This window comes from Ammospiza caudacuta, chromosome 2 (genome assembly GCF_027887145.1).
Source record: "Ammospiza caudacuta isolate bAmmCau1 chromosome 2, bAmmCau1.pri, whole genome shotgun sequence".
Classification (NCBI taxonomy): Eukaryota; Metazoa; Chordata; class Aves; order Passeriformes; family Passerellidae; genus Ammospiza; species Ammospiza caudacuta.
The window spans coordinates 115,872,535-115,893,358 of record NC_080594.1 but is presented as its reverse complement, the minus strand read 5'-3'; the positions used below and the strand labels follow the sequence as shown (position 1 = coordinate 115,893,358).

The 20,824-nt window shown below is 41.8% G+C and overlaps 1 protein-coding gene across 1 annotated transcript in view; it reads right to left on the bottom strand.

Moving 5' to 3' along the window:
- Positions 1-20,101, bottom strand: part of HSF2BP (heat shock transcription factor 2 binding protein) — a 32,717-nt gene extending 12,616 nt beyond the window's left edge. Inside the window, exons 1-6 of the mRNA XM_058800378.1 lie at positions 20,066-20,101; positions 17,840-17,990; positions 13,240-13,343; positions 9,363-9,512; positions 5,353-5,491; positions 3,904-4,021 (exon numbers count right to left, since the gene is read on the bottom strand). Of these exons, the coding sequence (XP_058656361.1) occupies positions 3,904-4,021; positions 5,353-5,491; positions 9,363-9,512; positions 13,240-13,343; positions 17,840-17,990; positions 20,066-20,101 (698 nt within the window). The remainder of the gene's footprint in view (positions 1-3,903; positions 4,022-5,352; positions 5,492-9,362; positions 9,513-13,239; positions 13,344-17,839; positions 17,991-20,065) is intronic.
- Positions 20,102-20,824: the final 723 nt, after the last annotated feature.

The following is a 20,824-nucleotide window of genomic DNA, read 5'->3' as shown; positions in this document are numbered from 1 at the left end:
TATTAAGGAGGAGAAGGAAGGAAGAGCAGATTTATTAAATCTGCAGTACCAGTGGCCACTGCCAAGCAGGGAGGGGTGCTCTGGATCTGAAATTGCAGCTGGTAAAGGCCACACATTGCCTTTCATCCAGCCCCTGCAGCTCTGGCCTTCCAGAACAAGCCCTGACAAAAGAGCACAGCACTACCTATAATCACCCAGAATGGAAATGATCAATAAACCATCATCTTATAATGGCAATGTTAACATTTCTTGAGAATGTCTTTTCCCCTTAATCTGTTTGACATTTGCAGTTAGAAATAAAGTGACGTAAAAAGGCGCTGCTGTGTTTGTATTTTTATTTCACTTGTTTGCTTTGTGCAGACAAAAGGGACTGGTGGTGCTGGTGATGCAGGGAAGTGCTGAGGTTTTTTGGAGTGCTGGAACACCCCACCAGCCAATGCAGTGGCATATTAATATATAACAGCATATTTAATTAAACACACTCACCTAGGCACAACAGAGAAGCATTTCCAGGCCCTTTATAACCACCTTCACCTCCAGTATCAGCACATTTTAGTGAATATTTTTTGCAATAATAATTGCAGAAGTGCTTATTGAAGCAAACCTGACACAAATGATTACTGGATAAACAATATTTTCTGGTGTTTTTTTCTAAAATGTGAAGTGAGTCTTGATTATGCATTTCATACTCTTCCTACTGAGACAAGCCAAATTTAATTAACATCTTGTACTACTGTATCTGTACTACTGTCAATGCTTTCTTTAAAATCTAGAATTAAATGCACAGCTAAAGCCCCTTCTTGTCTTGTTAATACATGGGATTAGTATATAAAATGTACTATGACGTTTAAATATGTCTTTTTACTGGCTACTTTCAACTGCCACAAAAGCAAAGTTAAATGTTCTTAACCATTTAATTACAGCTACAAACAATTATGTAAATGTTTATTGACTGTGTAACAATTACAAACATTGAACAAACCCTACACCAAAGCGAAGAAAACCTGAAGTGTTTCACATCTGCTATTTCAGAAAGGCAAGGACACCCCTGAGATTTCAGTCTCAGCACTCAGGTTGATGCCTGGAATATATTTATTCCATACTCACAGCCTACAATGGATATCACAGCAGTTTTGGAGTGAGTGACAGGTTCTCCCTGTAATATTTTTGTTTATATATTCATCCAAACAGAAGACAGGATTGGTATAAGAAGAAAAGAGAACCCCTCTCTTTATCAGCTTACTTTGATACAGCTGTCTGTAGAACTGGACTCATGGTTTCCCCTGATTTGTCACACAGCAATGAAAAATATTTTTGAAAATAAAAGCTAGAAAATAATTGCAAAACCTCAGAACTAAGCAAAAGACAACCACAGCATTTAAAATTAAAAGCCACATTTCTTCTGCAACTGATTGGATTATAAGTTGATGTCCTCCCATGCAATACCATGGTGATAACTTTAGGAAAAATACATTGCATTTCCATCTGTGAGGTGTAGTTTTTTTAAAAATGTATCTCTCTGTATGAATATATATAAAAATGTATGTGCAGACATTATTTATGATGACTGCAGAGTCCATCTTCACCTAACTTTGAAATTGCACTAGAATTTATATCCTTGTCTCACAGTTGTCTTTCATTCTGCCCTGGCTTATGCTCCCTATGGGAGGAGAAAAGGGAGTTCATCTGACATATCTGCTTATGAAAATGCTGATTGAGGTTAACCAGCAGCTAAAAAACCTTACATGCAAAGAACAATTTAAAAACAAATCAACCAACCCTCCAAAACCCTTCTTTTCTGGGCTGGGAAACTGCAAAACTCCCCAAAGAATAAGAAAAAAATATAGTCTTAGTTAGTAACAGGTTTTCCAAACTGAACAGGGACAAGACACACACAGAGCTCATAAAAAAAAAAAAAAGGCTTTTTTTTTGATTATGGACATGAAAGAAAGACACAGGGAAACATTTTGCACTAAAACATTTGAGCAAATCAGGCTCCCTCATTCTCTGACAAGGCCATGAAGAAATGTCCTTTCTGGCATTTGCTCTAATGTCAGAATACAGCAATTTTTTTAATCCAATAGCAAGTTCAGAGTAAGGAAAAAAAAAGTTGGTTCTGTGGGAATCAGAAAATATCATCGCTGCACTGCATTCAAGCTATTATAACACAAGCTTAGTATTTCTCACTTCTCAACCACCTTGAGCAAGCTCTTTTCCAAGCTTCCCTCCGTTTGTTAGCCTACCAAACTGCCCCTGTTGAATTCCTGCCACCTCATGGGATTGTTCTATGCATATTTTACCAGCAGTGCTGTGCTGGCAGCCAAGTTTACAGCACCATGGGTAATTCTTCTGCAAAGCAGGCAGATTTTGAAGTATAATAACAAGAAACCCAAGATATAAACTCAAAAGAAAGGCCCTCAAATCCAATTACATTAATACAATATGAAATTATCAAAGAGTTTATCTGGACCCACAGATACATATCCACCTGAAATTCAGTGTTGTGTGCACAGGAACATCTTCTCTCCTCCTCTTAAAGTCCTCTTTTATTTTTACCCCATTTACAGATCTGAAACAGCATGGATCCTCTTTTCAGGTTTGTTTTTTGGTTTTGGTCATTTGGTTTGATTTTTTTATACACATGAAGGCACAAATTACCTTTTTTTCATAAACAGAGATTCTCATACAATTCTTTCAGTTGGGATGTTCTCAAAAAACCCCTACCACTGACTTTTAGGCCCAGTGCTTGGGAAACAGAGTAAATAAAAAATCTTCAAGCCACTATCTACAGCACAGGCTGCTCAGCTTTCCCCTCACCAGCCAACAGGGAAAGGCAAACCCCTTCAGAGGGCAACCTGCTCCCCCTCACATGAGCCATCACCTGGCAGCCCCATCTCCTCCCAGTGAGTGTGGGAAGGAGCCCAGGCAGGCAGCAAATGCTTGACATCCCCTCGCTGACACTGAGGTTAGGCAAGATAAAACCTCTCCAAAGTGAGACCAGGCCTGATTTCATGGCTATCACATCCAGCCTGCCTAAATGTGTGCCTGGATGTGGTCAAGTTACTGTAGCTGACAGGGCTGCTGTTTGTCAGCTGAGCTGTGACAGCTGCCTGGGGCATGAATTGGTTGTGTAGTTATGAAAAAACCACCACAGAGGCTCAAACCACCCTCATGAACAAATGAACCAGGTGTACAGGACCAGTGCCCACAGTTCAGCAGATGAGGAACTTGTTAAGGCACAGTAATTTGCTCAGCCAAAGCCATATATCCTCAGCTTGTAAGGTCTTGGAGAAAAAGGCAAAGACAATTGTTTATTTAATCTCTCCATCAGCTGAAAAGCACTTTTGCAGTAGCTGAACTGTGCAACAGGGCCTTGCCTTTAGAGCTGTATTGCAAGGTCACTTTACAGGCATTGCCTCTTACAAACTGAAGTGTGTGGTGAATCTGGCTGCTAAAGAGACTAAAATGATTTAATTTTTGCTCTTAGCAGCTCCATAACTCACTTTCTTCACTAAGGACATGTGACATTTTACACTTCATATTGGGAGGGAATTAAAATGAGTTCACATTTCCCACATCTTCTCTGTTGTAAAACCTGACCTCACATCTTCCTTATTTCACACCATACTCATGACCCCCTCCCAAGCTAGAAGAGGGCACCCCTGCTCACCTTTACAATATTATGGTGCTAAAGAGACTTCCCAAGAGACACAAAACCTGGATAGAGCTTTGTGATCAACCCCAGTATATCTGCAAGGAATGCTACTGGGAAAAGAGCTTCCAAAAATTATGTTTCCTCTGCAGGAAAGGAATAATGGGAGAGTGGGAAAACTACTGTCATCACTTGAGCTGCACTGCAAGATAATGCATTTCATTTGAAAGGGGCAAGAAAAGTCAACATACACTTTAAATTTGTTACAGAGGCCTGGCTTCATGTCTCCCAGGAGATGCATCATCGTGTCCAGCAGCTCCCGACTGGAACTGACCAGGAACTCGCGGCCACACGCCAGCGCAGCCACATCTGGGGGAAAGCCAAAACATCACCAACAATTATGTTCAAACTGGAGTTTCTGCTAATTATCAGGACCTCTAAAAAGATTGGTCAGCTGAGAAGAATGATCTATGGCAGTGATATAAATTTCAAACTACATTCACCTATATAGCAAATACTGAACAACAAATACTGGTCAAGCTCCTTCAAAATTCTGCATTGGTAAACAAAGCATTTATTCAGAATGCCCAGTGTCCCAATAGCAACACAGTAAATTGTGAAACAAAAGGCTCTATTCATCCACAGGTAATGTGTGACTGCAGCAAAGCTGATCATTACAGGTTCCACTTTAAAGGAACAGGATTGCAGAATTTTACAATCACTCAATTCAATACACCTGGCACATCACACAACCAAAACTCTTATGAACATCTACTCAACAAAAGTATTCTTCCTACCTCTCTGCAAGTGTGGCATTATTCAAGTACAAACCAAAAGACAAAATTATCTGCAAAGGCTACTGCTCCAAAGCAGACTTTCCCTTATTATTTTCCTTTATACTTGCCCCCTACTAAGTACAGTGGCATAATGCATCACATACTAAGTTTATTATTTACCTTTATTGACAGCCCAACATCTAAAAATCCCACATTCAGAAAAGCTGTTAATTCAAAAATCACTTATTTATACCAATACCCACTGTTTTGTCAATCTTGCATCATGTCTTTAGTGCAATTTTGATAGTTTCACAGAAATTCAGATGATGTATCAGCCTTACAGCCTCCCAAACCAAGTACAGTCATTCTACAACAGATTTGTGGCTTTTCACTTATTTTCTTGACCTAAAAAAATATATTTAGCATGGAAGTCAGGTGTATAACCTTCTCTTATACAGTGAAAATGCAGTGTATCTGACAGTAAAAAAAATTTTAAGCACTTTGGAAATCCTTAGTCTGTGCCTTAAGCTGGGGCTGATCTACCTGCACCATCTGCAATTTGCAATCTTGTAGATGTTGGCACCACTGGTGATTCACAAAGCAAATTGCTCAATGTGTACACACTAATGTAAGCATACAGGACTGGTACAATGGTCTTTGTTTCATTCCAGACTGAGGGATGCAAGAGGGAATTTCAGAACTGAAAAGCTCTTACCCATCTAGTGCTTAACAGGCAGCACAGAAGTGCCTGTAACAAAAGTGTCAGCAACAAAATTTGCCAGAACTTTAGAAAACCAGAGAGTCACCCAAGATATCAACAGTGACAACTTAACTTTGAAAAGCTGCATTAACTGCAGCTCCTGTGAGGCAATACACAGTCCCAGTAGGTGTGGAATGCTATTCTGAGACACAACATTAACTTACTTGTTACAATCCCTGCCAAAGCTAATACAAACTGATTTTCCTCAGAATCCAAATCCTGCTGTTTCATGTCTTCACTTAATGACTTCACAAAGCTCTCCATGGTCTGGGCAGTGATTGTGAAAAACTTTACTGCTTTACTCTGCAAGTAGGGAGGAGAAGAAAGATTATACACACTACAGCAACTATAATTATTAGATGCTACAGTAAAACTGGTCAATCTTACAAATTATTAAAACATCCAGTTACTTCAAATAAACAACAGAAAATACCATGTATTCACTGAGTGACATGTTTGATCCCCTAATATTTGAAACCATTACCTCATAAGAAAACAGGAAACTACTCAAGGCCACATTTATTAATAAAACTGAACTACTGCATATCTACTTCCTAAGCACACAATAACATATAATCAACCAGCAGAATTAAAGCTTATTATCAGAAGTAAGAATGTTATCTCTTTGTTTTGCAGTAATTGCACAAGGTGTTTCACATTCACCTGGCCTCCTGCAGTAGCTTTTATCAAAATTAGCTGAAGATTGGAGACTTAACACGAAATTCCTAAGAAAACAATCAAGTCCCCAGAAAAAAAGCAGAATTCAAATGGATCCTAATAGGACTCATTAATTATTGCTCAACAGCAGTAACAGGCTATGCAGAAGTTCCTTGGAAAAGGAAATTGAGGTCTGTCCTGGGTCAAAGTATGAACTTAAGTCAACCATGTCATGTGAGAAAAAGCAATCACCACAGCAGAGCACATGAGCAGGAGCACAGCTGTAATTTGGGACATCTTTTCCCCTCAGCTGCAATCCTGCTCCACTTGGAGGTATCCCAACTGAGGGAGCTCCACCTGGTACAAAGCTCAGGGCAGGTCAAAGAGCCTGGCCTGGGATGCAGAGTCCACAAAGAAGGATGGAGAGACCTGTTTCTGTTTATTGGTAATTCTGACTAGTAAAACACTGCTGGAACTCTATTTCACTCAGAAGATGAAGGCTTTCATAAACAAATTTTGTGGCAGAGAGCCCATAATGCTGGGTTTCCCAGTGTCTTTAATAATTTTTCCAATTGTTTCATGAAGCAGATGAAATGTTTAGTCATTCCCAGCAGTGACCCAATGGGACAGTTCAACAAATGTCTGAACTTTTAGTCATTTTATAAAGTGACTGAAAATCTTCATACTTTTACAAAATGACTGCTTCGACAGTATGTGCAAAGCTAGTGGTAATATCCATTTATTCCTCCACTGCTGCACATTCACCACAATAAAGATGTACTGTTCCTGGGGATGACTTCAGTAGGAGGGGATGAAAAGCAGGCTCAGTCAACACAGTATCTTCACAAATGATGCTGTGGCCCCAGAACAACAGGAAGGAAGGGATCATGGAGGAAGAGGAGGAAGGTAAGTACAATTCTGCATGTGCTGGATGTAGTTTTCATATGGACACCACTCCTCAAAGACAGCAATTTTAACAGAAGCACTGACTATAGCTGAAGAAGAGGTATGAGAAAAAATGAAGAGCCCAACAAGTCATTATGAAAATACACATTCACATGGGAACATGAGGGTAACTAAGCACCCTGAGTAGTTGCTATGTTGCACAGAAAACAAGAGAAATCTTCTATCTGCCAGCATCTTGAGGTTTCACTGGTGTCCCCTCTGCTGATCCTCCTTTCCACACAGCCACTACTTAACTAGTGCTGAGCTCCTGACCCTTCAGGTTTATAAATAGCAAACACTGCACACTCTGCACAATCCCTTATTAACTTGATGGCATTTTCATGGGACTGAAGAATGTCTCACCCACACATGTTGAGATAAGGACAGTTCTGAAAGCAGGCATTAAGGTGCTTGAGCTCACATGGTGCAATGAACCCTCTGCTGTCTGTGAAACTCCTGTGTGAAAGCTCCAGGTAACATGGAAAATAGCTGCCACTAAATATAAAGTCATTTGTCACCATATGAGACAACTGAAGTAGCAAAACACCTTGTAGGATCCAAAATTTCTCAAGTGGAAGCAAGCCTTGATGCTGTTCTGAAATCCAAACTCCAGGTTATATTTCCATGCGAGAAGCCTGTCATATCTGGCTGAAGCTTTTTGAAGAACATCCAAAACAATCTCATGGAAATTAATTTACTTCTTTTTTGGTACATGCAGGTAGGAAACCTTGAAAACTCTCTCACGGTGCTTCTCTGGACATCTCTTCAAATTCTCTCTAGGAACATGGGCAAAGCCAGCAGGCATCTCTCTGCCATTGCCTTGAGAACTACCTGTGTCACATTTCAAATCTGCTGCTTAAATTCTGATTTTCCCAACCCTTATGGACACAAAATGTATTTGGTCACTAACATTTCATCCATTTGCATTACAGGACTGGAAGAAAGCTCTACTTCTGTATTGCTTCAAAGGCTGAAAAAAGCTTGGGCATTGTTCTGTAAGGCATGACATGATTCTGAATTGATGCCACCTTCCCCATGTGCTTAAATATCAGCAACAGTTTCAAAGCACCCTTGATGTTCTCATGCATTTGCGTCGTTCACAGCACCTTCTCAGGGGAGGAGGGAAGAAGCTACAAGCTGTACAACTTGTCCCAAAATAACCCAAACCAAATATGTTGTATGACAAATCTCCATCATCTTTTAATGACCTGACTCACTGCCAGTTGCAATCTGTGGTTGACACAATGCCACACAACCCATTTATGTTTTTCCTAGGAGTCTTGGTTCAAGCCCAGGCACATTTCTCACAGTGTTAAATGCACCATCCCAAGAAAATTATGCCCCCAAATGTTGCTCTGATCTTCACCAGAAGTACAGCAGTTCAACAGGCTTTAATGACTGCTGGAAATTACTACTTTGCATTTCAAACCAACCTAACCCTCAGAGTATTGCATCTTCACACTTGGGTTTTTTACCTTCAAACAAATCTTCAGGTAACAGTTTTGTTTTTAAATAATTCAGCTGAATATGAATACTTAAGATTGCTTTCAACAACTAGCCTTGTTCTTTAAATTTTACTTGCTTTATACAGTGTTTTATAGATGTTTTTCCTAGTAGCTGCTGCTGCTTGGATTTGGAATCATCAGAAGTTATCATTAATAAGGCATCACTGTACAGCTTTCTAATATCCAATATAAAGTTGTAATTGTATTTTGGAACACCCAGCTAGAACAACTCTCACAAACACATTGGTTTACCACTTACTATAATGAACTAATCCTATTCACTCAGCTGTTCATCATGCTGCTGAAAAATCAAGCCAAAAGAAACTGTGGCATCAGTTCACTCAGATTAAATACAGCAATTCCTTCTCATGTTGGCTGTGTCAAGAATGAAAATTGTATTTTTATCAGGCTTGTTTCCTTAGTCCCCCCTAATTCCATCAGCTGCACTTGGCAGTGAAATCATGATAGCTGCAATATTACCATTGTCATTAACTGTTGTTGTTCTGGTTTTGTGGTTTATTATTGGGGTTTTTTTAAATAGTCTACTTGCCCATGTTTAATATTGATGATTTAATAAGATCCATGAGCACTTAGGGTCTCAATTTCCAAGAGTCATTCACATATTTAGGCAGCAGAAAGGTTCAAAGAAGTTGAGAATCAATGGATCTGTCTTTTCTCCATGGAAATACCTCCTCCAAGCTCTCCACAGGCATGGAAACTCCTGCACATGCCTAGGAACTATTCTCTCCTTCTGTTAGCTTGTGAAGATATTGTGCTAACTGTAGCCTTGCTGTTTAGCTGTGTGGGGTGGCAAACAGATAATCCTCATTTGGTAACAAAAGAAATAATTACTGCATTTATTCATAACACTTCTGAGCTCCAACCCTTCTTAAACAAGAGTGGATGGTTCCCAAAGAACATGCAAACCAGAAAACACTTTTGCTGTCCAGACAGTTTCTGAAATACATCCTCAAAGTGTGCTCCACAGCAAGGCCTTTATTTTAAAGGTCCTTGCTTTAAAGGCCTGAGGGCATTGCCAGGAGTCAGTATTCACCTGCCATACTTACTCCTCCTAGAATGGACTTCACAGCCTCCTCATTGCTGGAGACCCCCCAGAGCAAGGTGCACACTGCTGCTCCCATCTCTGTGCAATACTCTGCCTGCTGCAGGAGCTGCTGCTTGGCCTCGTTCAGCTGCTGCCGCAGCTCCAGCTTCTCCTGGAACAGCAGAAGGAAAGTTTGGTTGCACTTCACGTCTCCCACACCAAGTTTCTAGGCTAAGGGACAGAACAAGAAACACAATCATGGCCATCTCTGAAAAGGGAGGGTAACCCAGAGCTGTTGCAGACACATTCCTTCTCTCCTGAGCTGTCTCTAAGTAGTGCAGGCTGACAGGAACCAGAAACTGTCCACAAGGTCAAACCAAGTGACGCCCTGAGACTGAGTGGCACCTAGAGAAGCCTGCCAGGAGACATCTCCCCCTGAGCAAACAGCTCCATGTCTCTTCAGGAGAGAGGGATTTCAGCATCAGGGGCCAGCCTTCCCTGACACCTTCCAAAAGATACAGGAGACATCTTACAGGAGGGGAGGGTTGTTTTGTTTTTCAAAACAGGCTTCTGTTCTAGCCAACATGGAACAGTTGCTGGATACCTAGGATAAATATTGTTGTCTATTCCAGCTCTTTTCTGTTGGCATAGTCCTGAGCAGCAGTGGTAAACCAAGAGAAAGTCCCAACAAACACACCTAAGGTTTGAAGTTTGGAGGACCTTCCATTGCAAGAAAGCTGAGGCACCACTCACTCATGTGCATCCATGAGATTCTGAACAACCTGATCTAGTGAAAGTTGTGGGGCTGGAATGAGGTAACACAACTCCAAAATCCCTTCCAACCCAAACTATTCCATGGCACAATGATTCTATGACCACTTAAGTGAGCTGCTCAGTGGTTCCTGCCACAAAGCATAAACAGAGAACAATCAACCCTATAGAACCAGAGCACAAACTCCATTTGGCAGGATTTTCTCCAATCACATGGGAAGCTGGCTGGAAGGATATCATGGAATTGGGCAGGATTGTAGGTCTCACTGGCTTCCTACCAGCTGCCACAGGAGTGGCAAAGCTGCTGCACTTCTTGGTTTAGAGCCAGCACAGACAGGGAGATCAAGGCAGGAATTCTGCAGTCTGTGTCTCAGCGTGGGTGGGGGCTCCCAGCTAACTCCAGGTGGGGTGGTATTAAAGAAAAGGGAAAGACCAAAGCCAGTCCAGAAAAATGATGCTAATTCAAGTATTAAAAGAAAGAATCACAAATTACACAATGTTCAAAACCAGAAGGATTTTACTCCGCCCATTTTACAGACATGATATTTTCAAATTCTCTGCAGAAAACACCTTCCTAAGCTCAGCCTTCCCAGGGTGTTTGGCTGTCAGGATGAAGTATGGGGAAATAAGAAGAAATATTTTCTATGTCAATTGTGAAAGCAGCTAAACAGAACAAGATGTTCAAGCATGTATTGTCATCAAGACTTTAAGCATCTTGTTGGTTTTGGGGTTCACCTCAATGCTTCATCTTGAGGGTTTGTAAAGAATAGAAATGTAAACTCATCTGAAAATTTACATAATATGTTGTCAAACAGTACAGGGCTGTGTTCTGTCACCAACTACCTCCTGGTCACACAAGCAGCCTGATTTGCACTGCCGCTGATGGAACACACAGATGAGGATTTGTAAAGTTCAAGTTTAATTTCTCAAGCAGATTTTTGTGTGCATTTACTCTCTGGAATCTCTCTCATCTACACAGGCAAAAGACTGACACTTGCTCCTGATTTCCACAGGCAGAAACTCCCAGGAAAAGTCTCTTATTTCTTAATACTTTGATCGTTTTTAAGCAAATTAGCCAAATTCCAGCTTTTACATGACTCACTGCCAGGCCTATCAGCTTTTCTGCCACCATGTGCATCCACAAAATGTCCTCAGGCATCTTCCTGCCTAATCCCTATATTCTCCCTGTCTTTTCCACACTGTCCTAGTCTTAGGGAAATGTATCTTTAATACATTTTATTTGCATTTGGATGCTAATACTGAGTAAGACATAAAACCCAGTAATACCAAATCTAGATCCCCCAACAAGCATGCAAAGCCAGCAGAAAAAATGCCAGAATTTTTAATAGATCAAAAGCAACACCAGAACAAAGAAATGAGGCAAGGAAAACAAAATAGTACATGCAAGAGCCAGGAAAATAAACAGAGCCTGCAAAAGCAAATAACCTGGCTGGAAGCAACACTCCTAAGGGCTCACACCACCCAGTAATCCCTGTGCTATGCAACACCACCACCTTCAGGAAAAGGTCAAGGCACAAGAACACAGCAGTGCCCAAGTATGGAACTGCAAAAAGTCAGACAAAGGAGACATCAGCCAAGAATAACATCTGCACTTCAAGTTCTGCTCAGGTTCAGAAAGCACAGCAATTCCCTAACCAGTGATCCAGCTCTGCACAGAGAATTTGGAATGCAAAATGTTGATTTATGACGGCCTCAGAAAGGGACACTGCTCAACCAGAAATGCATTTATTCCATGTTTGTTTCAGTGAATAATTTTCTTCTCCTTCAGAAGATAAATAGGTAGAAAATAATTCAGAAACTCTACACAAGGATGCCTAGAGCAGAACAGCAACCAAATGAAAAACACCAGAAAAGTGATTAAGAGGAACAAAAGTCACTCATATACACACACCACCTTGTTGTATCCTGAAAGCTAAAGGACTTCACAACATCATGAGCACAATTCACTGAAATAAATCCACTGGCATTTAACAGAACCCAGTCACACAACTGCCACACACTGCACAACAACAAAGACATGAAGAGCTTTGAGCAGAAACACCAAAACAACTGCTCCTAGTAAACTATCCATGCTTTAAATAAAACTCATCCAAAAGAAATCATAAACTCAAACCACCTGCCCTTTATTTTGTAGTATTAACAGGAATCATGGGTGGGACTTGCTTCATTAATATCTAAAGCAACAACATTCAATTACATAGCAAATTTATCCTGCAACTGATGACCTCAGTGCACAGCAAATGAACTCTGTACCTACTGCTGAACTGCAACATCTATCCCAGAAGATATTCATTTTGAAATAAGCAATATCCAGATTGACAACAATTCCATCATATCAAACTTCATTCCAGAGTGTTTAGTCTACACAGATATGCACTGAAAGTGCATTTCTGAACTCTTCACTATTCCTTTTCAAAACTGAAGTAAGTTTTGTGGTTCATCTGTCCTTGTGCAATCCCAAGGCTGGCAAATGCCAGCTGTACAACCCCAACTGCTGACTACTGCAGGTGGCTCCAAGGAAATGAACTTTTGCAGCAAATAATCACCTCTGATTCTCCCAGAGAATCATTTGAACCCAAACGGCTTCACAGACTGAGAAGTCAGTGTCTTTGCTATTCCTTAATTGTTAAGAATCTCTCCTCTCATAATCACTAAATACAATATTGACAGAGCAAGAGAAGCCCTGAAATTGCTCCTTGATTCTCAGCTGTACATGGCAATTGGATCAATAGGTGCTTTGAGAAAGATTATTAACACTACACAAAGGTACACAGCTCACAGCAAACCAAGAGAGGCTGCTTTCATTCTGTACATTGCACTGCGGGAACTATCTCCTATTGTCCTCTCTGAAAATATATTATAGCAATGTTAAATTCACAAGAACTGATTCTGTGAAGGACCTTTTGATTCCAGCTATGCCATGATCTTCCCGAATACTCAGTGTTTTACTTCAACATGTTAACATGGATATGGATGACTATTTGGATAGAAATCCCAAATTGTTTTTGAGACTGAGGATTCATTTTATGACATGAAAATTGTATAATTTCTGCTTTTGTTATTAGAACTCAAACACACAGATATCAATACCCTGGCAGCACATCTACCTTCTTCTCTCTCATGCAATCTGCCTGGGCTGTTTCCAGACGGGCTCTGAAGTGTTCACAATCCATCCTCAGCTGCTCTATCTCCTCCTCCTTCTTCTCCAGGCCTGTGACAGGATAAATCAGATAAAAGAAAGAAGGAACACATTGTGGTCACTGGGCCTGCATTGAAGCAAAGAAATCCACCAAGGGCGGCTTCACTGAGGTGCCTCAGCCGTTTGCTTGTGCGAGATCACCTCCCTGTGGCCAAACGGGAATCTCACACCCTACAGCTCTGAGAAAGGAAACCAACACGTCTGATTGAAAACAATCACATCTGGCTGTTAAATACTGAGGGTTGGGAAGATTTTTAAAAATTTACTCCGTTTTCTACTTTGTTTTCATGTTGGTTTCTATGAAAACTCTGTGAGTGAAATTTCACCTAAGTCAGTGACTGTATTAAAAACATAAGAAAAATACAAACAGTAGTCAAAAGTGAGGGTTTTAATCTACAATTTACAACTCACACGGATAAGAAGAATGAAAAGCAACTATTCCAAATATTTTAAACAGTATTTATAAAGTAGGATAAGCAACCTGGGCAAGTGAAAGTTGTCCCTGCCCATGGCAATGAGGTTAGAACTGGTGATCTTTAAGATCCCTTCCAACCCAACACATTCTGTGATTCTATGATTATAAACTATTTAAACATTATGTCAGTTACAAGCAAATTTTTGATTCCCTTATAAAATTAATTTCTGATGTTATCAAATTTCTGATGTTATCAGAAATTCATTCTAATTTAAGCACTTTATTTTAGTGAACAGAAATCAAGTTTAAAGCATTCCATTTCACCAGCATGATGCCTATTTAAAAAATTCTCTTTGAAGGACAGTTTTAACAATAGCTGTGTATTATATTTTACTTTAAAAAATCACAGTCTTGAATGCTTAGTATTTATACTGAAAAAAAGGAAACATGTTTAAGTAGTTCCAAAAAGTAAAATCCAAACAGCATCTACTGTAACCTTGGTTAGTTTAAAAAAAATAAATTACACCCCACTTCGAACACCATACCCTTGAACATGACAGTTTGGTGTACAGCTTAACATACTTGAAATACTTTCCCCAACATGTGACAGCATTTTTAAATGTAATTACTAAAAATCATATCAAATTCTATCATAAAAAGACACCATTATAAATTATCCCAGTATGTTCTTATTAAATAAAGAACTTGGATTCTGGCATTCTGTTTAGTAATTCTACATGATTTGAAAATAAATATCTTCCTGTTTTGGTCCTAATTGACAAGTTTATCATCTTCAGTATACACACATTGCTTTGAGTAGCCTGTATAAAAGGAGAAAAGCTGTTTGTGGCTGATTTATCTGAAGAGCAGAACATATTTCCACTCAGCCCTTGTGTGATTCCAAGCCAGCAACACTTTTTAGCAGAAAGGAAAGAGGCAAGGCAAGGGTTCAGTGCTGACAAACATCTCTGTGCCAGGACATGCTCTCTGAGCAACTCACTTCTTTTCAATCTGCAGTCTAAAGGGAAAGAATGAAGGGAGGAATGGATTAATTGGGTTTTTAGGATAACTCTGGTCAGTGGCAAGAAACTTCCCATCTGCCAAGTGAAGAAAATTCAGTCTCATGCGCTTCTGACTGTGTGGGTGTGAGTCCTAAGAAGCTGACAGCAAAATGTCTTGAGCAGGAGCAGAACATTCTCTGCTTACCTACAGCAGGCCAAGAGCCTGTTTAGCCTTGCCAGGTAAGTTCATCCAGTGAAAATCTCTGTTCCTGCAAGGAAACAAGCTCTCCAGAAGGAAAAGAATCACTTCCAGCCTTTGAGAGGATGGATCCAACCTGAATCCAGCAGACACACAAAGATGCCACATTCTTCACCAGCAAACTTCAAAGGTCCTAGAACCAAACCTGAGCCAGAAGGGGAATTATAATGACTACTGAGTGTTATCACAATGCAACCTGGACTTTTTAAAGGGCTTCAGATCAAAGAAGGACGTGTCAACACCCTCTAAGGTGTCACAATGTTTTATGTAGAAGGGGCAAAACAGGACAATAGTGGAAGCTGCTGAAAAGAGACTTACTTCTAGCTGTTCCTCATTTGTGGAAGCTCTCCTGCTATGCCCAGTCAGCTCTCCCAGCTGTGCCTTTGCTCTCAAGAGAAAGAAGCAGCTTTCACTACTACCAACCTGGGTGAGCAACAAAAAAACTGAAGTGGCACCTTCACACAAAGCAGAAATATGTAACTGCACCACTGCAGTGCTAAATCAGACTCTGGGAAGAAGTGGCACTTGCTCCCAAGGTAGAGGCTCCAAAGCAGAAGCAGACACTGGGCACAGGAAAGAAGAGAAGGCCCCCATTTCAGATGTGAGGTACACTTGGTCTCATCCACAGAAAGTTACAGGTCATACCAGGGACTTTCTGGACCAGAGATCTGATCTCAAAGCTCTGGGAGGTGGAGAACTGAGTACAATAGGAATGAATCCCAACAAGTGATGGAACTCCAACTCTACTGATCCAAATGCCAGATCAATGTTAAATGCTATTTTTAACACTTCCCAAGGGGAGTGAGTTCCATTAAACATATTCATAATAATACATAAAAATGCTGGAGCTGTATTTCTAAGATTTCTGGGGCCAAGCACTCTTCCTGAGAAGGATAGTAAGAACAAAACAGAACCCTCTTTTAGAAATGAACAATTACCCTGACAAAAATCTTAATGAAGACCCTGACAGCAGCCTGAAAAGCAGGTGTTGGCTGCACTGAGCATTGCCAGCTCAGATCTCAGAGATCACCCCCAGGAAATGGGTGTCCTATTGACCTGCACACACCAGGGAAACGTGCAAAGATCTCAAGGTTTCTCAAAGCTGTTCAAGGCTCCATCAGTCTCACAATGGGTCAGACATGTTGAAAGTCTCTGACTGAAATCTGCACTTCCTGAGGGAAAGGAGACTCTGCTGCTCAAGTACCCAGGAAACTGCAACAGCTGATGGAAGTCTGGAGATGTACAAATCACACATTAGGCTTCTGTAAGAACAATATGAAAAAATATCTCTAGGAGCAGCCAGGACTCCTGTGAGCCTCATGTGCCACACCAAGTGGCTGTATGTAACAAACAGCACCATTCTGAGAGTGAGGGCTGCTTGTGTCCCCATGATGTCCAATCCTTAATGATTTGTATGCTCCCAGTCTGCTTTATTTCATGCTGCAGAGGTAGGGGAAGACTGGAGCAGCAAAAATCCCCACTTGACCTGTCCACTTGTAGGGGAACACAGTGGCCAGAGCCTGCATAAATATACAAATGACCTCATCACCACATCTCACTCATGCAAGAGAAATCTCCATCCACTGTGGAGAAAGACCCCAGAGAATTCAAAAGCTGTCTCAGCTTCAGATCCTGCCCTAGAAGACCCAGAGAATTCTGGGCAGCCAGCAGAACATTTCAAGGAGTCTTAAAATCCCCATATTGATGCCATGAGCCTGCTCTGGATGGACAGTGTCTCCTTGGTGCCTGGCACAAGGAATGTAAGAAGGATCAGGGAGAGGAATCTCAAGACAAGAAGGTAAAAACTAATTGAGGATCTTGAACACAAGTAGGTAAAAACTAATTAAGGATCTTGAACACAAGTAGGTAAAAACTGAGGATCTTGAACACTTAACACAACTGGAAACAGTCCCTGATGCCTTGCAAGAGAGAACACCTCCAGATCCTATCCACTGCTTGAGACATGGAAGGATCTCCCCAAAAAGGGGATCACTGAGGCAGCTGGAAGCTCTGCCCCAATATATGACATGGTCAGACACAGGCCTTGAGGCTCTACCTTGCTTTTCCTTAGCTGCATGTTGCAAATTAATTTTCCATTTATCACTTGGTATTCTAGAAGAGACACACTGTCTGTAATGTGTCTCATTGTTCCATGTTCCATCTCATTTTTCTCATTGTTCCATGTCTTTTCAGGAAAACCCAAATCCTGGTAAATTGTGGAGCTGCAGGTAAACTACGGAGCAGGGATGGAGCTGACTCCTATTATGGCATGCTGGGAGTGGAGTTATTTTTGGAAAAAATAATGCACAGAGAAACCCAACACTGAAAAAATGGACTTTGGGGACAGCAATAAAAAGACTTTTATTACAGAATATTTTTTTTATTAGTAAAGCATACAAGCTAAAAAACAAGACAGGCCAAATACAAGATTAACTCACTCTTCCTTCAAATTTTTACCCACTGTAATTTACCATTATTTTGTTGGGTTTTTTTTTTTCTGTGAAAGTCACCTTTTGAAAAACAAAATGTTTTTGCCTTTCCTCAAAAGGAAAACACTTTTTGTTCCTCATACAGCTTCCCTTACTGCCTGAACTACATATGTTTTTATCCACAGTAAAATATTTCTAAAGATTAATTTGACATGTCTGATTATTCCTAAGGCAGCTTGTAATTTTCTTCACTACAAACACATTAATTTACTGAAGCAGTCACTGAACAACAGAGTTGAATCTGGAATAGCTCCATAAACTCTGCAGCTATTTCTGGAGCACAACAGTTAGTTCTGAGCAGTTCTGGCAGAAACTGCAAGAGCTTGTAAGATGGTGCTACTCACTTGATTCAATAGCATCCAGCTTCTGGAATGTCCCCAGGATATCTCCATTTACTATTTTGGGTAAGAAATCCCTCAGTTGCATAACTTCAGTTGTCAGCCTTTCCAAATCTCTCCTCCTAACTTTTACGAATTCCTCTTTGGTCTCAGCCTTCTGAAATAAAACAGCAAAACAAAAACAAACCAACAACCAACCAAAGACACTGTTACAGTCCTGTAGTGCTTTTCTGCTTCAATTTCTTTTCTTGCACAGAAATATTCCTCCCTATGACATCATTTCAGCAATTTGTAACTTTTCAACGAGATCTATCCGGCAGTCAAACCCAAAAGTCTCTGAGGTTGACCCTTTGACTGTAATGTTAATTTTTGCCACTGTGACCTTAAGTAAATAGCATTACATCTCTTCATGTGTTTCTTCACCCAAAACGTGTGCAATGCATCTGGGAATGCTGCAAAAATTAACACTCCCATTTTAAAATGTGAGCAGCACACACCAAGCTGTTGTTTCATGACTGTCGTAAAGGATATGAGCACTCAGCTTCTTAATTAATTCAAACATTTGCAAGAGCCTCAGTCCTAAATTACAACAACTCTTTCGGAGGAAAGTGTAGAGTTTTCAAACCAATTTATCTTTTGTGAAGAGCAAAAATTATTTGCAGCCATCTGCAACCCAGTCTCAGGATTTAAACCCAATTTAATCCCAAGGTAAGACAGAAATGTTTATTAGCTTCCTCTCCTGCCAAACTATTATATATATATATATATATATATATATATATATATATAATTATTTTCATTCAACATTCCAACAGAATGTGGGTTAATTTTAAAATTACAGAGCAATTTCTGCACAAAAACCCCCATAAAGTCCAATTTCTGATGTACATACATGTGCACTCATAAAAAGGCTGATGGACACACACCAACCAAAAGGAAGTTTTAAGATGTTTTGACTAAAACATCAATCACTTAAAATGCTTTCAGAAAGCAAAGTTATATCTTAGTACTGCTTTGCACTGCACTGAGAACAGTGCTGACAAAATGAGATGTTTTATGAGTCACATCTTATTCCAGAGGGAAAAGGTTAACAAACCAAAATCTCATCTCCTACAGGTTGGAAATGTGCCATCCCCACAGTCCTCTCAAGAGCAGACTCACAAGACAAATGGAAGTCATCGTCTCCAACCATTCCCTGCAATTCTTTCTGCTTCCCTACTTCCTCAGATTGAACATTTCCTTTCAGTTTTGCTTCCTACTCTATTTCTTTCCCAGCTGTCTTTCAAATTCAGAGATTTTTGGGACAGGTGAGTCCCACCTCTCCAGGTTCAGAGATGTAATGATGACATGGAAGAAAGATCTTGCTTTTGAACTGTAAGCTCTAAGTTGCATCTAGGATATGTTTATGGCAAGGTTCATAAGGCCAAGTAGCACTACATGACATGACTCTAGAAAAGTTCCACTCATCTAGGTCTCAAGAAAGTGTGGAACAAACAAATGGGAAGAGGAATCTTTAGAGGAATGCCATCTGTGTGTCAGCAACCATGAATGACGGAGAGAATTCAGCACGACTCAGAATCAGAGCAAAATTTGGTACATAGAAATAGCTCTGTTCACTAGCAGAAGCTGAACCAGAGCTGGTGCTGAGATATGAAATATGCAGCAAGGAGAAGATTCTCCTTTGCAGTTCCCACAGTAAGCACATGTCTTTGCAGCACTGCTATTACAGTAGACAAGTTTTATTCTCTCTGTTTAAGCAGCTTCTCCACATCTCTCTGCACTACAAGAGTATATTAAAGGCAAATACAGACAGGGGAGAACAGGAATTTTCTGTGCAGTCCGTACAATAACAGCAGGTGCCTGGAAATAGGAAATTTGACTTCACGGAGATCTTTCACAGGGGTGAAGTCGCCCAGCAATGCACCTGAGCTCATTTCCTGCCTGGTGTGAGCAGGACCCCCTTTCCCTGCCGAACAGGGCAGAGCCCCCAGCGAGGAACCACTGCCAGCCCTTTCCCCTTTCACCCCCCACCAGCCCAGGGTGCCTCCACAGCCCCCACCACGCTCCGCTCTCCTGCGGCCCCGCCATCGCCCCCTCAGGGCCCCGCAAGGCCCAGGAGCACCGCACAACCCCCGCTCCTCCTGCTCCTCGGGGCACCCACGCCCGCACGGACCCCCGGGCCGGGTCCAGGCTCAGAGCCAGCCCCGAGCGCCCCCGGGCCGCTCGCGATACCTGCGCGTCGCCAGCGAGGCCGGCGCTGCGCCACATCGCGACAGCGGCGACAGCGGCGCCGTGCGGGGCTGGGGGGTGGGCAGGACGGCGTGAGGGCGGGAAGGGACCCGCTACGGCCACGCCTCCGATGTGACAGCGCCCACTCCGATTGGGTATGTGCGTTATGGGGCGTGGTCTGGGCGTGGCCTGGTTGTTAGGCTCCGCCCCCAGCCCCGCCCAGAGCGACCCCGGGATAACACTGGGATAACATCGGGAGAACCCCGCGACAGTACCGGGATAACACTGGGGTAGCAGTGGGACAATACCGGGAAAAAACACCGGGATAACACTGGGGTAGCAGTGAGACGATACCGGGACAACACCGGGATAACACTGGAATAGCACCGGGACAATACCGAGACAGCACCGGGATAACACTGGGGCAATACCGGGACAACACCGGCACAATACCGGGAAAACACCGGGGTAACACTGGGCCAACACCGCGACAACACCAGGAGAACACCGTGCCAATGCCGGGACAATACCGGGTTGCGGGGAGCTGCAGCCCGGCCCTGCCGTGGTGCCGCCGCTGGGGCTGGAGGCTCCAGGGCTGACACCAAGATGGGAGGGAGGGAGGGAGGATCTGCTGGAGGGCAAGGAGGCTCTGTAGGGGGATCTGGACAGGCTGGATGGGAGGACCGAGTGCTGGCAGGTTCCACAAGGCCAGCTGCTGGCTCCTGCACTTGGGGCACAACAAAACCCTGAAGCTCCAGCCTG